Source organism: Trichosurus vulpecula, chromosome 1 (assembly GCF_011100635.1).
Source record: "Trichosurus vulpecula isolate mTriVul1 chromosome 1, mTriVul1.pri, whole genome shotgun sequence".
NCBI lineage: Eukaryota > Metazoa > Chordata > Mammalia > Diprotodontia > Phalangeridae > Trichosurus > Trichosurus vulpecula.
This window is the reverse complement of record NC_050573.1, coordinates 402,069,750-402,093,143: the sequence shown is the minus strand read 5'-3', so window position 1 is coordinate 402,093,143 and position 23,394 is coordinate 402,069,750. Positions and strand designations below refer to the sequence as shown.

The 23,394-nt window shown below is 35.5% G+C and overlaps 1 protein-coding gene across 1 annotated transcript in view; it reads left to right on the top strand.

The window, feature by feature from the left end:
• The window catches only part of CPLANE1 (ciliogenesis and planar polarity effector 1), a 125,061-nt gene that overhangs the window by 89,495 nt on the left and 12,172 nt on the right, over window positions 1–23,394 (top strand). Inside the window, 15 exon segments of the mRNA XM_036746498.1 lie at window positions 89–193; window positions 699–723; window positions 2,905–2,998; window positions 3,451–3,561; window positions 4,522–4,720; window positions 6,140–6,170; window positions 10,103–10,163; window positions 10,165–10,338; window positions 11,083–11,173; window positions 11,941–12,090; window positions 15,281–15,305; window positions 17,487–17,615; window positions 18,420–18,588; window positions 21,266–21,324; window positions 22,030–22,200. Coding sequence (XP_036602393.1) covers window positions 89–193; window positions 699–723; window positions 2,905–2,998; window positions 3,451–3,561; window positions 4,522–4,720; window positions 6,140–6,170; window positions 10,103–10,163; window positions 10,165–10,338; window positions 11,083–11,173; window positions 11,941–12,090; window positions 15,281–15,305; window positions 17,487–17,615; window positions 18,420–18,588; window positions 21,266–21,324; window positions 22,030–22,200 — 1,594 coding nt within the window.

The window sequence follows — 23,394 nt, the reverse complement described above, 5'->3', positions numbered from 1 at the left end:
AGACTTCTCATTGTGCTGTGTACATAGTAGGCACTGATTAAGTTGGTTGATTGATTGTAGTTCACTTGGGTTTTTTCTTGTATTTAAGAATCACTGGAAGAGGACATCACTACTTCGGCTGGATTGCATTATATGGCTTCTGTAAAAAAGAAGGTGGTAGAAAATCAAGATGCAAGCACAAACACAGACCCAGGTAAAACACCACCCTGGCCCTTTACTTGGTTGTTTTGTGGTTGACCAGGGTAGCTGAAAGATGCCTGGATTTTGAGTTGGAATGCCCGGGTGTGAATTCCAGCTCCTAAACTTCACAAGCTCTTTGACTTTAGGAAAGTCACTTTACCTCCCTAAAAACTTAGTTTTCTGATCTCTGAGAAGGAAATGATAATACTTGTACTAGCTGTTTCTTTTTTTGTTTTGTTTTGTTTTTGTTTTTTTTGGAGGGTGGAAGTCAGGGCAGTTGGGGTTAAGTGACTTGCCCAAGGTCACACAGCCAGTAAGTGTGTCAAGTGTCTGAGGCCACATTTGAGCTCAGGTCCTCCTGTCTCCAGGGCTGGTGCTGTACTTACTGGTGCCACCTAGCTACCCCACTACCTGTTTCATAAGGTGCTGTGAGGAAAGGCCTTTGTCAATCTGAAAGGGCCCTGTAAATGAATTTGATTGCTACTATGTTTATGCTACTAAAATACTTCTTCTTTTAGCATCTCTGTTAGTGATGAGTATAAGGTATTTGTTTAGGCTTTTTAGTTAAAGTGGTTTTAAAAGAGATTAATTATTCTGGTGTAGATTATCTGTGGACTGTTTTTGTTTCCAGATTAGCTTCCTCTCCTTTCTCCCCGAGCCAGCTGGCTGGTACATTACTGTAAAAACAATTTAAAATAAACTTAGGTAAAATATAATAGAGAAAGGTATACCTCTGTATTTTCATGCATTATATAGTGTATTCCAAGTCAAACATAGATTATGTTTTTATTTTGGATTCTTTGCCCCAGCTTCTTTTATTAACATAAAAAATTTGTTAGGTAGGCATTGAGAGGCCACAGATAGTAAAGTCAAGTTGGAGGTAGGTAGGTCTGAACAGGCATACTATGGGAAGTATCTATGAATGATTGTATAATAATAATAACAGCATTTATGTAACACTTTAAGATTTGCAATTTAAGATTTATAAATATCTCACTTTATCCTCAGAACCACCCTGGGAGATAGGGTGCTATCATTATCCCCATTTTACACATGGGGAAGCTGAGGCAGACATTGGTTAAGTGACTTACGTAGAGTCACACAGTTAGTAAGTATGGTTGGGTTTGAATCCAGGTCTTCTTGACTCCAAGTACAACTCCCAGTTTGTCAACTCTTGATGATGTAGTTTACGGGTGATGAAACTTTCAGAAGTCCATTAAATACCCAGATTAATTTCTAGGAAAATTTTTTTTTGTTCCTGTAAACTGGTCCAGTATGTAAGTGATGTATCTGAAGTTCTCATATTTAAAAATTGCAATTTATGCTTTTAAAAAATTTATTTCTGTTCAACAAACCTTTCATGACTTTGAAAAGGCTCTGTGTTAGTTGCTGGGAATACAAAAAAAGTGAAACATTCCTTGCCCTCAAGGAATTATATTGAGAGGATGCATTTTATACACAGGAATATATTCCAAAATAATTTTAGTAGGGTTAGTAGCTCAATAACACATGCTCTTACTAAGTAGTAAGCAATTCCGTGTTAAAATGCATTTAAGTAACTGATTTGGAGTAATTTTATCTTCATTAAGTACATAATTCATTCCAAAATAAGGAAGCTAATTTATTTATTTTTTAAAATTAATTTATTTTAGTTTTCAACATTCACTTCCATAAGATTTTGAGTTCTCAATTTTCTCCCCCTCTCTCCCTCCCCCGCCCCCCGCCCCGAGATGGCATGCAAACTAATATAGGCTCTACATATTAAACATATTTTCACAGTAGTCATGTTATAAAGAAGAATTAGAACCAATGGGAGGAACTACGAGAAAGGAGAAACAAAACAAAACAAAAAGAGCAAATAGTATACTGCCATCTGCATTCAGACCCCACAGTTCTTTCTCTGGATGTAGATAGCATTTTCTATCATGAGTCTTTTTGAGTTGTCTTAGATCCTTGACTTGCTGAGAAGGGCTAAGTCTATCAAAGTTAGTCATTGCTCAATGTGGCTGTTACTGTGTCCAATGTTCTCCTGGTTCTGCTCACATCACTTGGCATTAGTTCATATACGTCTCTCCAGGTTTTTCTGAAGTCTGCCTGTTCATCGTTTCTTACAGCACAGTAGTGTTCCGTTACATTCATATACCACAACTTGTTCAGCTATTCTGCAATTGATGGGCATCCCCTCAATTTCTTATTCCTTACTAACACAAAAGTAGCTGCTATAAATATTTTTGTACATGTGGGTCCTTTCCCCATTTTTATGATCTTTTTGGGATGCAGACCTGGAAGTGGTATTACTGGGTGAAAGGGTATGCACAGTTTTATAGCCCTTTGGGCATAGTTCCAAATTGCTCTCCGGAATGGTTGGATCAGTTCACAATTCCACCAACAATGCATTAGTGTTCCAATTTTCCCACATCTTCTCCGACATTTATCATTTTCCTGTTTTGTCTTGTTAGCCAATCTGGGAAGCTAATTTAAAAAATCATTTTTTAATATGATCAAACTCAACAAATCATTTCTGCCACATGAACGTATAGTTTTTTTTTCTTTTGATAATTGTATGTTACCTTAGAAAGTCTGTCAACTAATAACGAAACAGCAGTTCATTAATTAAAAAATAGCTAAATTGGTGCCATGCAGACATACGGTATCAGTGAGTTTTTTCTTTTTCTTTTAATTTTTAGCTGATTGTTATTTATCATATTAATATAACTTTTTAAGATGTTACCACGTTCAGAAGATTCAAGTGGAAAATGTTAAAAATGACATTGATGCCTTACTAAAAACTAGACTCTTAGCAAATAAAGTTGGAACAGTGAGTTAAAATACACAGCAGATGTCTGGCAAGCATATGTTGTACATACTGGTATGTGGAGACTGTCTCAAGAGGCAGACATTTTGTAACCATTTTATTTGTGGATAAAAAGTAGATACATTTTCAAAAGATGCTTTTTGTTAACATTTTTGAAGTTCTACTTTACATTAATGACACTCTTTTTGTTCCTTGGAGTTTTTAAATTGTGAAGAGGAATGTTTTTTATTCAGTCTAATTTAAAAAGATGTTAGTAGAGATTATATTATTCCACAAAAATTGCTTTGGAATAGAATTTTACTTGTGTTTCAATCAGTACTTTTTTACATTTATCAAATATGTATTCTGAGTTGCTTGCCACTACTGCCTTCAGAAAGTTCATGTTTCAGGTCTGCTCCTGAAATTTTTACTTCTTTTGGACTAATTCTTAATTTCTTGATTTCACTCACCTCTAGTACAAGAATATTGAGTGTTCCTCAATGTTGGCTCCAGATGTTTATTTAAATCTCAGATTTCCCTCTGAGACATCAGAAGCACCTTTGACATCTGATCCTACATCTAATGTGTTGTATTTACTTAAATGCTTGTAATATGTTGACATATTATATAATACATCATAATACATCCTATTGCTGAGTGCTAAAATTTTTGTCATCTTAAGGGTTTGGTGAAATACATTTAGAGAATCTAACCCTAATTATCTAGGTTTCTCATTAAGTTAAAAAAAGTAGAATCTAGGTCATACTCTCCAATTAGGTTGCAAACTGGGACCATTTGTTATCTACGACTTCAGCAAAGCTTAGTAATTCTGGATACATACCAGATTCATATCGGCTTCAGTTCATATCTCTGCAGTGATGATACCTATATTTAGACATACAGCCTCTTTAACTAGCTGTTTACATGTTGTATCCTCTAGAGGAATATAAGCTTGTTGAAGGCTTTTTTGTTGAAGAGACTTTTTTAAATTAAAAACTTTAAAAAATACCATGCATTTTTTTCCTCCTTCTAATTTCTCTCACCCCCATTGGGGAAAAAAAGGGAGGTAAACTCTTATATGCATAATCAAGCAAACATATTTTCTGTGTTTCCAAGGTCTAAAAATGTGTTTCCTATTCTACGTCTTAAATTCATCAGTTCTCTTTCATGAGGCAGGTAGCATGCTTCATCATTGGTCCTCTGGAATTATAGTTGGTCATTTCATTGATGCATTCTTAAGCCTTTCGAATTATTCATTTTTACAGTGTTGTTATTGTATCAGTTGTTCTCCTAGGTCTGTGCACTTTACTGTGCCTCATTTTGTATAAATCTTCCCAGATTTTTTCCGAAACTATCCGTTTTGTCAATTCTTACTTCGTAGTAATCTTATTTGTTTTTATAGCTCTCAAGACTAGTATAATGTCTTACATGTCAAAGCTTTTCAACAAATACATGTTTGTTGGATCTAATTACCTTTATAACATATTTGGTCCTACATAGAAAACTGTATATTTAATTCTTTAATTTTTTGGCTTGCTTTACCTCAGGTTGGACACAATTATATAAATGTCATTGACATTGAAGCTACTGATCTTCTTCAGGAATTGCCCGTTAGAGAAGAGACTACAGATAATATTGGTAACAAACAGGAAGGTGATAACATGGAAATTCCATCTTCTGCAGACCTCCACTACATGGCAGCTTCTGTTGCTAATGCAATTCCTCCTGACCAGTTCATGAATAAAGGTAATAGCCATCCTTCTGCTTTTTTAAAGCAGTGAAACATTTGAAGAAAAAATAATTAATATTGCTTTGGTTTCCCTATTTTCAGCTGTCTTCAAAGATCCTTCATCTGAATTTCTTTCTTACAAGTCATTTTTACCTTTGTACCTTAGGATTTTTTTATTTTAATGTGTAAATGCCATCTTATTTTCTTCATTACTTGACACAGAATTTCCAGATCTTTTCCTATTCTTATACTCCCAGAGGTGAACAATTTTTCCCCATTAAGTATCTACAGATTTTGTAATAGAAGAGCCAGAGGACAGAGGTACAGAAATGAGGAGCCAAGTTAAATTCATAACTACTGTTCAAAATGAAAAGGGAGATCATTTCATGTTTATTCTTTAAAAGGAGATAAAATCAAGAAGAAATTTTGACTAAGCAAGGTGTGGTGGGGGAAATGATTGTAATTAAAGAAAATTCACTGACATAGTACCAGTACTTAATGTACTGATGTTAGTAAACTGTATAATCTGATAGTAGGTAGGTGAGTTTATATAAATCATTACCAAGAGGTAAAATTCTATACAAGTCAGTCCAAGAGGGATGGGAAATCTCAAGAATGAAATTCTGAAAACCAAAAAGGAACAGTTCTGATAAGGAAGAAAAAGGGGAGTTGTCTGAAGTGACCAATGTAGATACACAGGGAACTTCCCATCCAATTTAGACTCAAAAAAGGCAGGTACAGAAGATAGAAGCAATATTGGTAAGGAAGGATGAATGTAAAAAGCATGGAAGGGCCTTAGGATAAATTTAGGAGTGCTAAAGTTCAGTAGGAGCAGTCTGGCAAGGGAAGCCAAGGACAACAAAGATTTGGATTGGAGTTTTTAATGTTATTTTAGAGTATTCACTTGAACAGATTTGAGTAAAAAGGCACGTCAAAGAAAGTGTAGGACTGCTGAGGATGGATGTAATAATGACAGTGGACAACAGAAAGAAGGTAGAAAGGTTCAACTCTTATTTTACTTCAGAATGCTCTGCTCAGGAGATTTTTGTATTGGGAAAAAGGGCAAAAATATCTATCTGGAATTGATGCTCAAGATAAGTAAGGAGACAGTAAGATACTTGTCTTTCAGGAGCTGAAGTCATTAGACTCAGATAAACGACCTCATAGAGTACTCAGAACTGGCAGATATTATTGCTAAGCCACTGTCAGTAATCTTTAAAAGATTTTGCAGAATGGAAGGGCTGGTAAACTCTATGTGCAGTGTTTGGATTTATTCTCGAAGGCTTGTTACTCAACCTAGATTTTTTTGTTTGTTTTTTTTTTTGTTTTTGAGAGAAGTTAGTAGCTAATTTCTCATCCAGTTTACCTTTCTACATTTCCCTTGATTCTTGTATTTCTTTTTTAAAGCTGTTACTCAGTTCTTGTCTTTTCATCAGAATTATTTAAAAGACCTTTATTCTATGAGAGGTATGTTTTTTCCCATGTAGGATTATACTCAGCTTTTAGAGAGTAAATTATTCTTTGTTGTTTATACCTATATCTTTCGATTTTGGAATATAGATAGTCCTCACTTTATGTAAATTTGCATTATTATAAATTTGACTCCCCAGTCAGCTAGAGGCAGTACCCTAAACTGGCCTTGGCTGTGGCTCCTAGTAGGTTTGGCAACAACAGCACTGATGCAGCCTCTCACCAGGGGTCCTCCACTCCAGGCACTGAGGGCATTCCAGCTGTGGGGGTCCCAAACACTGAAGTACTCTGGCTGTAGGGCTGCAGAGCCATGGAGGGGGCAGGGCCACATGGAGCCTTTCAAGGGGAGAGGGAGGCCTGCAGAACAGTCCACTTATGTTAAGTGAGAATTGGCTGTATAACATTCCAAGATCACCACTTGTTTAAAGTACATATTGCCACATCTTATGGGATCTTGATTGTAGTTCCTTGATATTTGAATTGCTTCTTTCTGAGTACTTGCAGTAGTTTTCTTTAATTTGGGAGCTTCTGGCTATCACATTCTTGGGAGTTTTCTCTTTTTTTTTTCAGGAGATCAGTGGATTCTTTCTATCTTTACTGTATCTGGTTCTAATAGTTCTGGACACTTCATTTTGATTCCTCGAAATATAGTGTTCAGGCTTTTCTTTTCTTTTTTTTTTCTTTTTTTTATCATGTTTTTCAGAGAGTCCAATGATTCTTACTGTATTTCTTCTTGACCTGTTTCTAAGTCATCTATTTTTGATATAAGATATGTTATATTTTATTTGTTTCAATCCTCTGATTTTATTCTAATATTTCTTGTTGACTCAAGGAGCCATTGATTTGTGTTTGGTCTAGTTTTTAGGGAGTCCATTTCTTGGGTAAGATCTACTACTTTTTATTCTAAGCTATTTATTCTTAAAATTCTTTCCTCTATAGAGTTTTTATTTCATTTTTCATTTCTTGTAGGTATTCATGTAGTCCTTTTGGAAAATCACTTTTGAGGCTCTGTTGTGGTTGTTAGGGAGTTCCTCACTCCAGATTTGCAGTAGTTTTTGATACTGCTCAGTTGTCTCCTTTAATTTCCTCCAATCTTTAGCTTTAGTTCCCGAATTGGAACTTTGTACCAGGACCAGAATATACACCTTTCGGTGTTTTTGGGTGTAGTGGTGGACCTGCCTTGTGTCCTATTGGGTCCCTTAGTTTCCTAATGCTGACTTCTACCTGCCAGGGTCAGCCCCTCTGTATCTTCAAAGTTCAGCATGCCGGGTCTTTAGGACCCTCTCTAGCATCTCAGGGCAGCGTATTTGGGAGCTCATTGCCCTGGCACCTAGTCTATCCCAGTCTGAGCTCAGAGGTTCTTGTACCATGGGTGCTAGTGGTTTCTTGCCAGGGGTGCAGGTTACCTATATTACCAGACAATCATTTGCTAGGCCAGAAGCCTACGCTGAGGTAGCACTGGCTTTGCTGGTCTTTCCTTTTTTATTGCCTACATACTTATGGGTGACCTTTTGTAGTTCTGGGAGAAGTCACTACCTATAATTTCTCATAGAATTTCTTCATCATTAGTCAGTAAGTACACTGCCCACTTCAGAATTTTGCTAGAGCAAATATTGCGATATGGATGATCAGCCTCCTCTCTGAGCAGCTTAAAAGTTTAGTGAATTTTTTTGTATGGATACCAGAGGCCATGGGTTTTATTTACTAGTAGCTTTCTTAGATTTTGTCTCCTGTGAACTCATTATCTTTACTATTCTTCTCCTTCCTACCTTGTAATTACTGCATGGTAACGTGGTATCCTTGTTTGATATATTATAGAGAATTCTTTCATGAAAGGTTGGACTAGGTGGACATCGATGTTCCTTGTACCTCTCAAATTCTCTCTTTCTTGTGTATTTCTCTTGGTGGACATATGTAGACAGTTTTTCTCATCCTTTGTTTTTTAGGGTAAAGCTTCTTTGATTAGATTTGCTAGATTCTTGGCAAATACATTTTCACTAGCCCATGATATGCTGCATCTATAGTCAGGAGCTTGTCATTTCTTCTGTTTTAAGCTATGATCCAAAAGAAATCCAAACGCCATTCTCAAATAATCATCGTTTTTCACTGTTCCCTTCCCTACCTTTTGGCTCTGAAGCTCTTGCTTACATTGGTCAAAAAGAGCTGAGAATAGTACCTGTGATCCTAAAATCTTTAGTTTCTTGCTGGATTTTTTTTTAATATTAGAAGTGTTTTCTAGGTTCTTCTTGTGATTTTTATCTACATTACCAAAAATGAGTAGTGTAGTTGTCCAGTTTGAGAAGACTTGGAAAGTGTTTGGTCAAATCTCAGGATGTGTTTCCAGAACAAAGCAGATCACCTTCCTGTTGTTGCTCTCAGGTCAATGAATACCTACCTCACTGCTCCTCAGCAGAGTCAACTCTTACCACTAATCATCGTCATTGTCATAATGATACTAGCTGACATTTGTATAGTGCTTACTATATACTGGGTACTGTGCTAAGTGCTTTACAATTATTGTCTCATTGGATCCACACAACAACCCTGGGAGGAGGTAGTTGCTTTTATATGCCCATATTTACAGGTGGGGAAACTGAGACAAACAGAGGTTAAAGTGATTTGCTCCAGCCATACAGTGCCTGAGGCTGGATTTGAACTCAGCCAGACCTTCCTGACTCCAAGCCCAGCACCCTATTCTCCGTCCCACCCAGCTATCCTAAGTTCATGCATTCTTCCTCTCACCTCTACTGGATACCTCACTTGAAAGCACCTGTGGACTTACATCATCATTCTCCAAAGACAGAATTCAACTTCCCTTTCAGAACACTGAGCTCTTTTCTTTGGGAAGAGTTTCATTTTTGTTTCTTAGCTGCAGTTCCTAGTATTGTCCTTCTCCGTGACATTCTTCTACCTCTTCAACTTCCTGCTGCAGGTTAGGATTTTGCTCTCTTTCTTCAGATCTGGTTTCTTTGTTTTTACATTGAAGCTTTTCTTCTGTTTTTCCTAAATCATATAGAGGCAGAGGGAGGGGAACCCAACCCCCCACCCCCCAACCTAAAGAAGTGATTGGAAATGACTGCAGCCTTCTTTGATTTACCTAGAAAAGAAACAAAGACTGTGCATTAACTTCAACAAGATAAACGTATATTTACAATAATTTTCGGTCCTATTTTATGTTGTTTTCCTTTGCCAAGTTGTAGTCTGTATGTCCTTTTGGTTCTGCTTTGATTGCTCTGCTTCATTTCATCTAACTCCTGCCATATTTTTTTCTTTGTTTTGGCCAGTTTATTTTGTTGTCTTCTTAAACCACAATTTAGCCAATTTAGCAAAGGTTTATTTCCAGGTTGTTGGGGTTTTTTTTTGCTATTACAAACAGTATTATTATGAATGTTTTACATAAATGGGTCTATTTGACAAAAGCCTAAGTAAACAAACTTAAAAGGAACATACTGCTGTCCAAAATGGTCAGACCAATTTACAACTCTACCGGCAGTGAATTAGCATGCCTGTTTACCCACATCCATGCTCCTAGTTCATCTTATGTCCTTTATCAGCTTTGCCTGTTGGATATATTTTGGAGTCTCAAAATTGTTTTAATTTTCATTTCTCTGCTTATTTGTGATTTTTTAATGCTTTTGAAAGGCAAAGCTAGAGATTGAAACGTAATCATTTCATGAAGAAACCCTGAAATAAAATGGTAATTTCCACTATAGTTAATGGACTCTTATTTAACCTAAATTCAAATTACCTTATGTTTTGGAAAACATAGTAGTCACAATGTAGTGTTCTATTCATACAACAAAAACAGTTAGGTCTTTGAGTGAAAAGATAGAAATGTAATTCTGTGTTTGTATTTATTATTCTAGGAATGTCAGTGTTCATAATTTTATTAAGTCTGATTCTAAATCTTACTTTTTTAAATATTAAAGTTCTGCAAAAGTACAGCCTCAAGTCCAAGAATCTGCTGCAGAATCAAGTGGTGTCGAAGAGTTTTTTAACCTGGAAACGGTGCCAAGATTTCAGTGCCTCACCTTACACAGTACCACCAGAAAAAAAGATTGATATAAAGCACCTTACCACTAAACTCCTGGAAATAGACGAAAAACTACTGGTACTACAGAACATCGCAACTAACGTAGAGCAAGATTTTAGCAACACTAAGTTGGTATGTCCCCCCTGTGCCTTAAGTATCATTTTTTTTCTTCTTTTTTCTTTTGAAACAGTTTATATTAGATTTTTATGTGATGTATTTATCATGTTTGACTTATCAAAGTAGTGTGGTGGTTTAGATATCTTAGGTTTCTTGGAAAAAGATGTTTCTCTTGTTATAAAAATTAATATTAATTGCAAAGCCAGAGCTCAGTTCTATCCAGATGTTGCTTTGTGTTCCTGGTTTTGTATACTTTTTCTTTTTAAGGAATTTTAAAGGTTCATTTGTCGTAAGGTCAACATTTTATTTGAAATTTTTTCCAGTATATCTTTTTTTAACTTACTTAGTTTTAGTTTTCAACATTCTAAATGTTCTAAAATTTTCCCCCTCCTTTCCTTCTCCTCCTCCCTAAGACAGCATGCAATCTGATATAGGCTGTACATGTACAGTCATATTAAGCATATTTCCACATTATTCATGTTTTTCCAATATATCTTAACTTACCATTGTTTATTTCTAAGGCAACACTTATTTTAAAATTAAATCCTATTTGCTGAATCTCCACCATCTGTCCAATTTTAGGGTCAAGCCCACTATTTCTTTCAAAAGTCATTGTCTCTTTAAGCATATACTTTAATAATATATAGTGGCATAATGATTTTTCACCTTTAATAGATAATTTAAGAAAACTGTTTTAGTCAAAAAACCTGATATAAATATGAAATTTAGGATTGTTTGCTATTGGATATTTGTTTTCAGGTGGTGAAGACAGAAGATCCCTTGGAATTGCCATATTCCCCAGAAGTGGATAAAGAGACATTTTCACAAACTTTTAGAAATCCTGAAGAGGGTTTGTATTCAGGAAAATAGTGACCCACTATATTAGTGTTCATTTACATTACAAGAACAAACATGTTCTTTGGAATGACAAGCAATTAGAAGATTTTGGGGGTTTGGGAGGATGGAAATAAGGAAGTGAGCTTGGAATAGATTTTATATTTTTAGTATTATCCATTTTACATTTTCTAGCCATTTAACGCATGTACCAGGAACCCTTTACTAAGCAGCTATCTATCTCTTAAAACCAAGAATTCAAGTTCTTCTGGTATTTTTATTTAAACTATTACAGAAGGCCAAAGAAGGCAGTGCAGAGAAGAGCTTCTTTGTGGATTAAGGATGTGGCTCTTCTGAGATGCATATCTATACATTGGAATGTACTCATGGGATTAATTGCCTCGAGTGACCACTACTGTGTTTGGCAGTTGCTGTTTATCCAGAAGTAATCTTGAGGAATAGCAAACATATAATAAAATTTGGAGAGCCAGTGGGAAAGTTAAACTTTTAAATATCTGGTTAGTGATGAAATAATTGATTTTTTTCTATTGAGAGAATGAAAATAATACAGCGACTTTCTAAAGTACTCTTTAATTATTTTGCTTTAAGGGAGAATTATCATTTTAGAATTCTATATTTAGAGAATTGTTAGAATCCATGGGAGTTACTATATATATTGTCTTGATGCTAAGTGGGGTAATATTAATTAACTTATGAAATTCTCCCTTTTTTGCTTTTTTTTTTTCCTGCCACCACTCCTGTCTTTGCTCTACAATGGATCAGCATACTCTTTTAGACATGAAATTGAAGAAGAGGAAACTCCATTACTTGAATTTCCTGAAACAAAGCATACTGTATGGAGCTCTGGTTCCTTGTCTTCTATCGTTTCATCTTTTAATGTTTCCAGTGACCAGATTACTTCTACTGGTACTAGTCTTTATTCAACTTCTTTTTGCTTTTTATCTTATGAACTGATTATTATGAAGTGATTATTGACTATTTGGAAAGATAATGTTATCAAAGGTGTTATTAGTGCCATGTTTATGATGGCTTTGTGAAGTCATTTACCTTTTTTCTAGATTACTTTATGGAGAAAAGAGAGTCCAGAAGTTGTACCATTCAAGTTGATTATTGTTCATCTTTAAAAGAGTTTCTTTATCAGAGTCTATCGAAATGTATTAGCAATAGTGGAATTTCAACTGTCAGTTAGAATTTCAGCTTAATAATGCCTACTTTTTAATTAAAAGCGAGAGAGCATTGAGAATCACTTGCCCCTAGCACATTGTAATATCATACCCTTATCTGGACAGACAGTGTAACATAGTAGAAAGAGCTTTGAGTTTGCAGTTGAAAGATCGCAGGACGTGGTTTTGTTATAGATATACTTCATTTTATATGTTTAGTAGCTAACTTGCTTTCCTTTATGAAGAAGTAAAAGTCATATCTCTTGACCAAAGCAAGGGACCAAATTCTTGGAACTCTTGTTGGATATCCAACATCAGTAGGCCAGCAGGGACTGACAGAATGCATTGCTTCTCCAATTACTGGATTGTTTGACCAGTATTTATTTGTCCTGTAAGAAAAAGGTAAGATAATTATTATTGCAGCTATTATTATTAACTTACATTTCTGTAAAGTATTCCTCTTCAGTCCAATTCAGTTAATTTGTATTGAATAGTCAGAGGATACCTGGACTCTGGCGTCATACTCAAATATAAAGTGACATGTTAGAGGATTTTTGTACCTAGTGCCCCTAAGAAAGAAAATGTGGTTAAGATAGTTTCATACTAACCAAACATTTATTAAACAACTTCTCATTTTATATAAATAAGCTCTAAGGGCCAGGCACTGTGCTAGAGATAAGCAAAAAAATGGAACAATCTCAGCTCTCAAAGGAGTTTACATTGTATTACAGGAGATATAACAATCCATATAATTATGGATGGAGCACTGGTCCTAGAGTCAGGAAGACCTGAGTTCAAATATGGCCCCAGGCACTTCAATGTCAATTTACTCATTATAAATAAGGATAATATTACACCTACCTCCTAGGAGTGTTGTGAGAATAAAACAAGATCACATTAGTAAAGCACTTCACAAACTTTAAAGGGCTATATAAATTCTGGCCATTATATATGTATACACACACATAAGTATATACATAGTAAATATGAGGCAAGTTGTAGGGGGTAGGAATTGAAGTTTGGAAGGCAGGAAAGGCTTCATGTAGAGGTGGAAGTGCTGGAATTTTGAAGGAAGTGAGATGTTCTGTGAGTGGAGATAAGGGAAGAATCATAACGGGCATTTGGGATGGCCAGTGTAGAAACATGGCTAAGTAGACAAGGGTAAAGTGCTGTGTGTGTGGAGACAGAAAAGACCAATTTGGCTGGACCATGGAGGATGAGAAGGGAAGTGATGTATAAAAATACTACATAATAGAACAACTACACTATACAGGGTGTCCCTAAAGTCTGGACACATAGGAAAAAAATGCGTATTTTGAAATATTTGGAATATTAACAGACCTTAGCCCCCTTGACTTCTTTTTCTGGGGTATGCTAAGGGAAAAGGTATACTCAATGAAAATCACAGATGCAACACACTTGATTGAATGCACAAAGAGTGAATGTGCTAAAATTGATGGTAATGTGGAGTTATTGCATTGAGTTCACGTGAATCTTGCAAAGCGCATCAACTTTTGCATCACAAATGATGGAAATCATATTGAAAATGTTATTTGTTAATATTCCAATTAAATAAAATGTTGTTGAAAATTTCATTCATTTCATTTCTTGAAAATACACATTTTTGCCTATGTGTCCTTATATATAAAATATGTCTATAATTTAGGAGATAAATTAATTAAGCAGATTGGATTTAAGAACAGATTGGTTCCAAAGATTTCAAAGTTCTTTTATATAAACTAATTCATTTTTCTTTATAAGATCTCCATTGGGTGAAGGGAGGGTAGTATTTGAATGAATGATTTCATCAGTATATTGAACTGGTGATGAAGCACAATGCAGTTCGTTAACTTCAGAATTTGATAATCTAGGAGAGTTTCCAAGGTATTGAAAAGTTAAATGATACATATTGGCTATATGACTCTTTGGCAGATCATCTAACTTCTCAGTACCTTGTAACTGTGAGGCTACTCCATCCGCTGTACCATGTTGTCTCACTCTCACCCCATTTTTAGTTGAAACATATGGAAAATTGAAGACATCAGTGGTTTCTAAGGTCGTAAGGTGTCAGTTTTGAAGAATTAGAATTTAGCTGTCCATTATGATGTATTAGACCAGTCTTACTGATCAGTCAGTTACAGGGATCGATCAATTGTATTAACTCCTAATCAGAAAGATAGAACTTTGTCCTTTCCTCACCTCTCTTTGTCTTCTCTTTACGTGAATATTCCTACCCATACCTACCATTATTACCGCGAAGGCTGTTTGCCTATACTGAATAATTCCCAGCAGGGAATTCATAGTAGTAAACCTGGCAATCTCAACAGTTATTTGCCCATACCTCACTTTTCATTCACCAGGGCCTATTTTCTATTTTCCTCTCATAAGCAGACAAGTGCTGATATGCTCTTACTAACCTATGCTCTGTCTTGAAGTATTTAGTCTGGGTCATGGAAGTGAGAGTACTACAGATGTTCAGGACCTAACTATTTAGTTGTTAGACTGGTCAGAAATGAAAAGGTGTATTTAAATTTAATTTAGTTATATTTTAAAGACATTATTACTCTTTGAGCCAGGTTATGCTAAGGAAGCTATTTTCTGAGTTTATTTAGACGCTTTTGGAGTTGTATTAATTTCATGCCTTTAGAGTATTGGGTGGTACTATACTAATTCTGTGTTCTCACTAGTCTGTGTGCTTCCTTAAGTACTTATGGATAGTCCTTGCTTTGAAAGAGTAAAGTGATAAAAATAAAGTACCTTAATTACCAGATTGCATCATTGTTTGAGAGTATGTAACAATTTGCTCATAAGTATATCCTTTTATGTTAATAGTACCAAATTGACTGTATTTAAAATATTTTCATTACTAGTGACCAGATTTTCTAGTTAACTTTATTAAAATTCTTATTAAAGATAAAAAATTTCTGTTTTAGGTCTAGCTAGTAGTGAAGATTCTGTTGGAAGGTAATATATCATGATTAATTTATAATCATTAATTTTAAAAATTTTAATATTGTATTTTTTCCCACTTACATGTACGAACATTTTCAGCATTCATTTTTAAAAACTGAATTCCAAATTCTCTCTTTCCCTCTACACCCCCTCATTGGGAAGGCTGGCAATTTGAAATAAGTCATCCTTAATTTACTTAAAATTGAGCATTGTATCCCCAAATTTTGTTATTTGTGTGACTGTAAACCCATGGTTCCACACATCTTATAATCTGCTTGAAAGCAATATGGTAAATTTCCATTTATCCAGAATGGACAGGAGGATGTGGTGCTCTGATTAACAAGAGAATTATGGGTACTCGAGTGTTGATATATTAGACTCTAGCTAAAGCATTTGTGTACCCTAGTCAAGGCTGAATACTATGCTCCTTCCCTCATATCCCATGAGTGTATTGAATATAATTTTACATCTTACATCACTTATCTTGACCATCCCTATTCCCAGCTGTTGTGTGCCTATGAAGATGGGCACCCACCCAGAGGCTTTGATCTTCACATTTAAGTCATAAAACTTGAGGTGAAGGTTAGAGTTTAAAAAAAAACTTAGGAAGACCTCAGGACCTCTAGACTACTCTCATTCCTCAGCATTCTTTTGCTTCAAGTATGCATTATAGGTTAAAGCTATCTGAAATAATACTCTCACATTTGTCAATTTGTGAGATTTACTAAGACTTATTGGTTTATTTTTAATACGTGTACCCAGCATGAGATGGTTATTTCCTCTCAGGCTCTTTGGGGTAGCTATCACCATGTGAATTATAGTCCATGTTAGAGACCAGTGAAGAGGTTTTTCAACTGAGATATGCAGAAGTAGCAAACAGAAATAGCAATTCTACGAATATCTTAACCTATGTTCAGGAACTGAGATAAAGAAGTCAGATATAACTAAAATTTGGTGGCTGGGTGACAGAAGAGAGGTTGGTTCTGTTAAAAGAAATAGGAAAGTGAGAAGAAAATCCGAAGGGAGAGATAAGTTTTGTGTACTCTGAGTTGGTGGTGACAACAGGAGATCATCCTGAAGTAGGCAGCCAGGGGGCATTGGGTGTGGGGGAGAGGAGCCAGAGACACCAGAGTGCAGCCAGGAAGAGCTTGGGTTCCAGTCCAGGCTTTGCTATTAATTGTGTGACTGTGAACACATTGCTTGATCTCTCCATGCTCAGTTTCCTCTTCTATAAAATTATAGTTTATGAGTGATCTCTAAAGATCACTATATGATTTCTTATAAAGTTTCTTTCAATTCTAAAATTCCTTGATTTATGAAATTCTTTTTACTTAATGCAGGGTCTGTGGATTTGAATAGGAAAAAATTTACATCTTTGTTTTCACTGACCTCTCTCTGAAATTTATCATTTCCATTAGTTATTTAAAAACATCCCAAGAAGGGCTCCATGACATAAAAAGATCAGTCTCTGAGTATGATGCAGAGAATATTCATATTATTACAGTGCTTTAAAGTTAGCATTATGAACACTGGCAGGGACTATAAGTATAATATAAAATATTCTGGTAATTTTCTGTTCTTTAGATGAATGGAAACTACTGTTTTTTATTTGTTTAATTCATGCTCCCAGTTGAAAAGTTTGAATTGGTTGGGTAATTTTTTTTCATTTATAAAATCTTACCAAGATATGCATCAGAAGAAAGATTCCTTCCACAAGTAGTAGTTACTAGTCTTGGAATTGGGGCATATTGAATGATTGTTATAGAACACACTGTTAAGTGAATAATATTAAAAAAACAGGCATTTTTCAGGGTTCATAGCTAGGTGAATAGGAACACTACTGATCATTAAATGCTTTTTCTGTCATCTGTAGACAGCATGATAGAGTGGAAAGAAGTCAAGTCAGGACACCATGGTTCTAAGTCCTACCTGACTGTGTAACCTGACCTTCAGTCAGTCATTTCCTTCTCTAGGCCTCAGTCTCGTCATCTAGAAACGGAGGAGGTTAGGCTTGATCTTTGAGGTCTCTGAAGAGGAACACACTGACAAATTATTTGTGGGCTATTCAACTTACTGAATGATAATGGTGCAGTTGAGCAGTTTAAATACTTTTTTTTAACATTGCTTTTGTGTTTAATATTATTTTTATTTCAATCATGATTGACTTGGTTCACACTGCATTTGTAAATGAAGTGTTTCAGCAGATTTTCAGATAACTGGACTAACTGATATTGCTGACATAATTGGTGATCTTATCACTGAGAGTGGGGTATCCAGTGAAGAACTTGGTTTAACAGAATGCCAAGCCAAGAAAATCTCCAGGTAATCGTCAGATGATTCACATAATATAATTTTAGGTTGAACTGTAGCTTATTTTGATTCATTAATATTTAAGATTCATATGAATGCATTAAAGCACCTGAAATATTAACCCTGAAATAAACTTAAGATAACTTTTAGTTAAAAAGTTAGGTCAGACAGATCTTATCTTGACTAATTTTTCTGGGTGAGTGTTGGTTTTTTTTTTTCCAGAAACAAAAGATTGGAATTGCAATACTTGTATTTTCCTGGAGAATGTTATACTTGTAGGACCACTTTGTTTCAGTATAAAGAGCCAATAAAATTACTGCCAAAGTTGTTGTTTTTTATTGTTAATCAAATTTCATCCCTCACCTGATGAATACAAGACATTTTTATTGGGTTCATTTTGAAAAAAAAAATTTTTTAAAAGGGAGAGATGATCTCTATTGCATGTATAATAGGAAATGCAACTTAAAAAATTTTTTAGGAAAGGCTTAATCAAATGAGTTCTAAACACTCTTCTTTAGGGTAAAGAAGAAATAACAGTGGGATTTGTTGCATGAAATGATCTATTTAAATGACAAATCATCGCTTTGATTTGTTATATATCTTCAGACCAAGCTACAAAGGAGCATAAATCCGTTTGCAAAACAGTGTTGCTTTCTGTCACACATAGAAGAATCACTCCCAAAAGTTATATTTAAGATGGGAGTATTTTTGGTAGCATTTATGAGTCTCATTAAGTAAAGGTAATTAGTTTTGACCACTCTCAACTGCAGAATCAGGTTTCAAAGGTAAAGATATATTCACTGTTCAATCTATCAGGATCCATGGCACCCCAAGGAAGAGAAAGTCACAAAGAACAGAGAAGGAGAAAAGAGAGATAAGAGCTTGGATGAAAAAAAAAAGAAAGGAAAGGATGGCAGAGTACCTGGCACAGCTAGCTGAGAAGAGAGAGAAAGAATATGAACCCTTTCAGTCCCAAAAGCATCTGGTAAGTCCTTACATACAAAGAGTGAAGGGGTCACAATATTACGTGGACTCCCTTCTTGACCCATCTAATTTCGCATTCCGATTAATTTCTTTTGTTCTATTCGGTTAATTCTGGATAAGATCAAATATAGTGGGGGATATACTTAGCATACTAGGATATGCTAATACAAACACACCTAGACAACTTTTTCCCTAAAGAGATTTGCATGCATTGTACTTAAAAGTATTGATTCCCTTTCTCTACTAGTTTATTTTTAGTTTTAATTTTTGGCTTAAAATTATAGAGCAATTACTTCTTCTGTGTTAATATACCAAGGGAGTCAAGTATACACTTAGGTGTATATGAAAGGTAGTTGATGTTAATTTTTTTCCTCAACTCAGATAAACCGAGGAAGTTATAACCCTTTAGTTTTCATCTTAATGTAGATGTAAGCAAACTGATCTGAAATTCTTTTGGTATGGGTACATGAGAAGGTAGCCAGATGAGAACCATTTGGCCTCATGCATTAAAAGCAGTCCTATTTACTTAACTTTTCAGTTTTAAATCTCCCATTTAGCTTAAAGAAAATAGAGATTTTTATGGCCCAGCCATGTACCACAAGAACAGTCTCTCACTTATATGTTTTTTAGTCAGTCATCAAAAATCTAATGAGTGACTACTATGTTTAAGTATGGGGAGTTAGCACTAAAGAAAAGAAAGTTACACTGTTTAAAAGTGCCTTTTAACCTTTTTTTTGATAACTCAATGGCATCATTATGAAAATGTAATTATCGTATGGGACAGCTAGATGGCTCAGTGATTAGAGCTCTGGGTCTAGAGTCAGGAAGACCTGAGTTCAGATTTGACCTCAGACTCTTAATTAGTTGTGTGACCCTGGACAAGTCACTTAACCTCTGTTTGCCTTAATCCACTGGAGAAGGAAACGGCAAACCACTCCAGTATCTTTGCCAAGAAAACCCCATAGACACTATGGTCCCTAGGGACACGAAGAGTTAGGCATGGCCGAACAACAATAGCAGAAGTTATTGTATGTTGTGCTGTAATTCAGTGATTCTCTTAAGGGTTATTGACAAATGAAAAGCTATTTCCCACCATAGTAAATGTACTGCTGTGACTTTTGAAATCTCACGTCTGCTTTTTATATGATTTATGTCACTTTTCTTTCTACCAGCCTATAAAAGTGTGTGCCTCTAACAAAGCTAGATATCCTTTCCACTTATTTTGCTGATATTAATTTGCTATGAGAAATCAAATTACAAAGCCTGTTAGAATTATTGGTAAAGCAAGAGTACATGGGCCAAAAAGGATTATTTTATGATTTAAGTCCAGGAGCTTTAGGCATGGAATATATTCACTTATACTTGTTTTGCCTCCTAAAAGATTTTTTTCCCTCTTCATTCCTGGCTGTCAGTTGTGTTTCGAGTAGGTGAGGTTGCCAGTTAAATTATAACCACATAAATTAGATTTTACTGTAATTTTAAAATTTATATTAGAATTTCTATCAAAAATCGCTTTATCATTTTGTTTGTCTATATAGAGGGTTGAGCAAGTAAATTGCTTTATGCCTCAATTTTTCTGCATATAAAATAGGCATGAATGCCCATGTGAATCACAGAAATGAACTTTAGTAGGTTCTGCAATGATAGTGTTTACATATATAATATTTGCCACTTTATCCTATTTACCCACAGTATTCATTCTGTCTCATCAATCAGCCATAATAGTAAACCTTAAGCAAACACGATTACCACTTAGATTGAAAAGTAAAAGACCTATATTCACTTATACATCCATCAGTTATTCTGTTAGTAGGAATACAAAAAAATACTAGAGAATAAAGCTGTTCTAATCTCTGAAATGTTACTTATTTTTCACATAAAGTACCGCTTTTCAAGAATGTGGGGATATCGTTTGTAAAATAGTTTTTGCACAGACTTTTTTACATTGTTCTTAGGTTGCTTACTTAACACTTGAATTGAGTATTGTTTTCTGGTTATGTGCAGACACTTTATTTAAGAGAGATTTCATTCCAAACTCAATTTAGATAACTTTTAGGAGATGTAAGATGGTCATGCAGAGGCAGGGTAGTATAGGAGAGCTGAGCTAGCCCCCAAGCCCGGGTGACCTGGGTGCAGGCCCTGGTCCTGGCAGTGTGCCTCTGGGGAACTTTGCCAGACTAAGGGACAGAGGCGGTGCTTAGTCATACTTTTGGGAAAAAAGCAAGTGGGATGACATAGTGAGTCGTGGTTTCATATGCAGTCTTTTGTCTTCTGGGTCTTTGGAAATGCACTTTTAAAAATTCAGAATAAAATAAAATGAAAAGACTTAAGTTACAGAAAGGTTGCGAATCTATCGTTGGAGGGAGTTTCCCACACTAAGGAAATGGCAGGTACTAGGCAGAAAAACTCTTCCTCAGGTGATGAAATGGAAGTGTTCCACCACAAAATCTTCCCTCAAGTCTCTTGAGGCTGTAACTCCAACCAGGATTATTATTTCCATTCCACAAGACTACAGGGACATACCTATAAAAGGCAGTGATTGAACCAGCTAAAGACTGTTGTGTGTTATACATTTTTGTCGGCAAATTCCATTGCAACTTCCCATTCAAGTATATATGAGCTATGGAACAGGATAATGTAATTGTTTGGATTGAGCTAACTTGCTGTTTCTTGTGCAGTTGTGTATGACTTCAAAGGAAATTAGGCTGTGTCAGAGGATGAAGAATGAAAAAGACAGGTAAATTGAGCAAATCTACCATGAATGCTATCACCTATACTTGTCTAAATCTTACATAATTTTCATTGACAGACTTCCTGGCTACCGTCAGAAAAGATTATCTGCTGTGACAATGAAATTTATTACATCTTACATCAAAAGACCTACTTTCTATAATCTCCCCTCTTTCTTAGTAAATATAAGTTCAGGGAAAAAAGAACACTACTTAACATTGAACATGGCAGGCTTAATTAGGCTTTAGTTTGCAAAATCTATTATCTCTTTCATCCTTGTGGCTTCTCTTCTGTTCATATGAATCTTACCTCTATGAGGCTTTGTAGTGTAATGGAAATGGCGCTGAATTTGGAGTCAGAAGTCATGATATGACTTTGAGTTCTACTTCTTCCACTTTCTAGCTCTGTGACTGTGGGTAAACCACAACCTCTGTGAACCTCAGCATCCTCAGCTTCTTAAAAGCTTACACTACTTACCTTGTAAGACTCTTGTGGAGATCAAATGAAATAATGTATGTGAAGGGCTTTGTAAGCTATAAAACATCACATTAGCATTATAGCAGGAATATGCACATGCAGACGAGTTCTGCCTTTTCATGGTTCTTATGGTGAAAACTAAATGCCCAGGATCCACTGCAAATCTCTGTAATTTCAAAGTAGCACTCACAAAACAGTATGCTAACATGCTTGTATTTTAATTTCTTTTCCAAAGATTACAACTGTCTGAACACTATCATCGCCGAGTTACACAAGCATATAACCTAATGAATGAGTTGTTATTCGAGTCAGCGCAGGTGCCAAGAATGTCCTTGACAAAGCCAGCAGGGAGCCCAGCCAAGTCTCCTCGCATTTCTAGGAAGCAGCATCATCTTCCTCCTAGTGGGTAAGAGAAGGTCTGACGTTGGTCACTGGGCAAAGGTCACTTTTCAGTTTTCAAAGGCAGAAATTCAGCATTTTGTCTTTCATATAATTAATTTGAGGCTAGGTCTTTATGTCTGTCTTTAAACAAATACAGTGAATTAAGAGAGTGTAAATATACGTTGGTCACAAAAGCTTTGTGAATTTATAGTTACTCCATGAATATTAGTTGCAATAGCACCATAAAAAGGGGTAAAAGTCTTAGTTTTGCAACCAAAACAGGGAACATATTTGAATAATGTACTTCATGTTGGGGTAGCTAGGTGGCACAGTGGATAGAGCCCTGAAGTCAGGAAGACTTATCTTTCTAAGTTCAAACCTGGCCTCAGACATTTATCAGCTGTGTGACCCTGGGCAAGTCACTTAACCCTGTTTGCCTGAGGTTCCTCATCTATCAAATGAGTTGGAGAAGAAAATGTCAACCACTCCAGTGGTTTTGGCAAGAAAACCCCAAATGGGATCACAAAAAATTAATTTTTTGCAACCCAACAATAACTTCGTTTTAAATATTGGAGAATCTGATATATAAGCAATAATATTGATTACAAGCCATTTTTTCTTTCACAGTGGTTTTCTTTCTACCTTGGGCCTGGGTCCAGTAAACAAGAATAAGTGTCACTTAGAATATCTAAGAAAACATAGTATATGGTTACAAGATAAACCATAAATTGATTGGTCTATCTTATCTGTCAGATGAAGATCCAGGTGTCTTAATGAATCACAAACTGAAAATGAATTAGCAGAATGCACACAGGAACTGGGAAGAAATAATTAAAAGAAAAATATATAAAAAGACTAAAAAGGAAGTTATAAAAGGGGGAAATACAATGTGTAAATAGTGCTGGACCAGCCTCTGAGCCTCAGTTTCCTCATCTGCAGAAGGAAAGAGTTGGAATAGATGATCTCTGAGGTCCTTCTAGCTCTATATGCTGGACCAGCCTCTGAGCCTCAGTTTCCTCATCTGCAGAAGGAAAGAGTTGGAATAGATGATCTCTGAGGTCCTTCTAGCTCTATATCCGCTCTTGTGAAGGTTTTTTGAAAAAAATTAAAAGATTTGGGAATATGTGGGATAGTGGATATTTATTGCAAGTCAGGAAAAATCTATGTTCATGTCCCAGTTCTAAGACATGTTGGCTTTGTGACCCTGAGCACTTTCCAT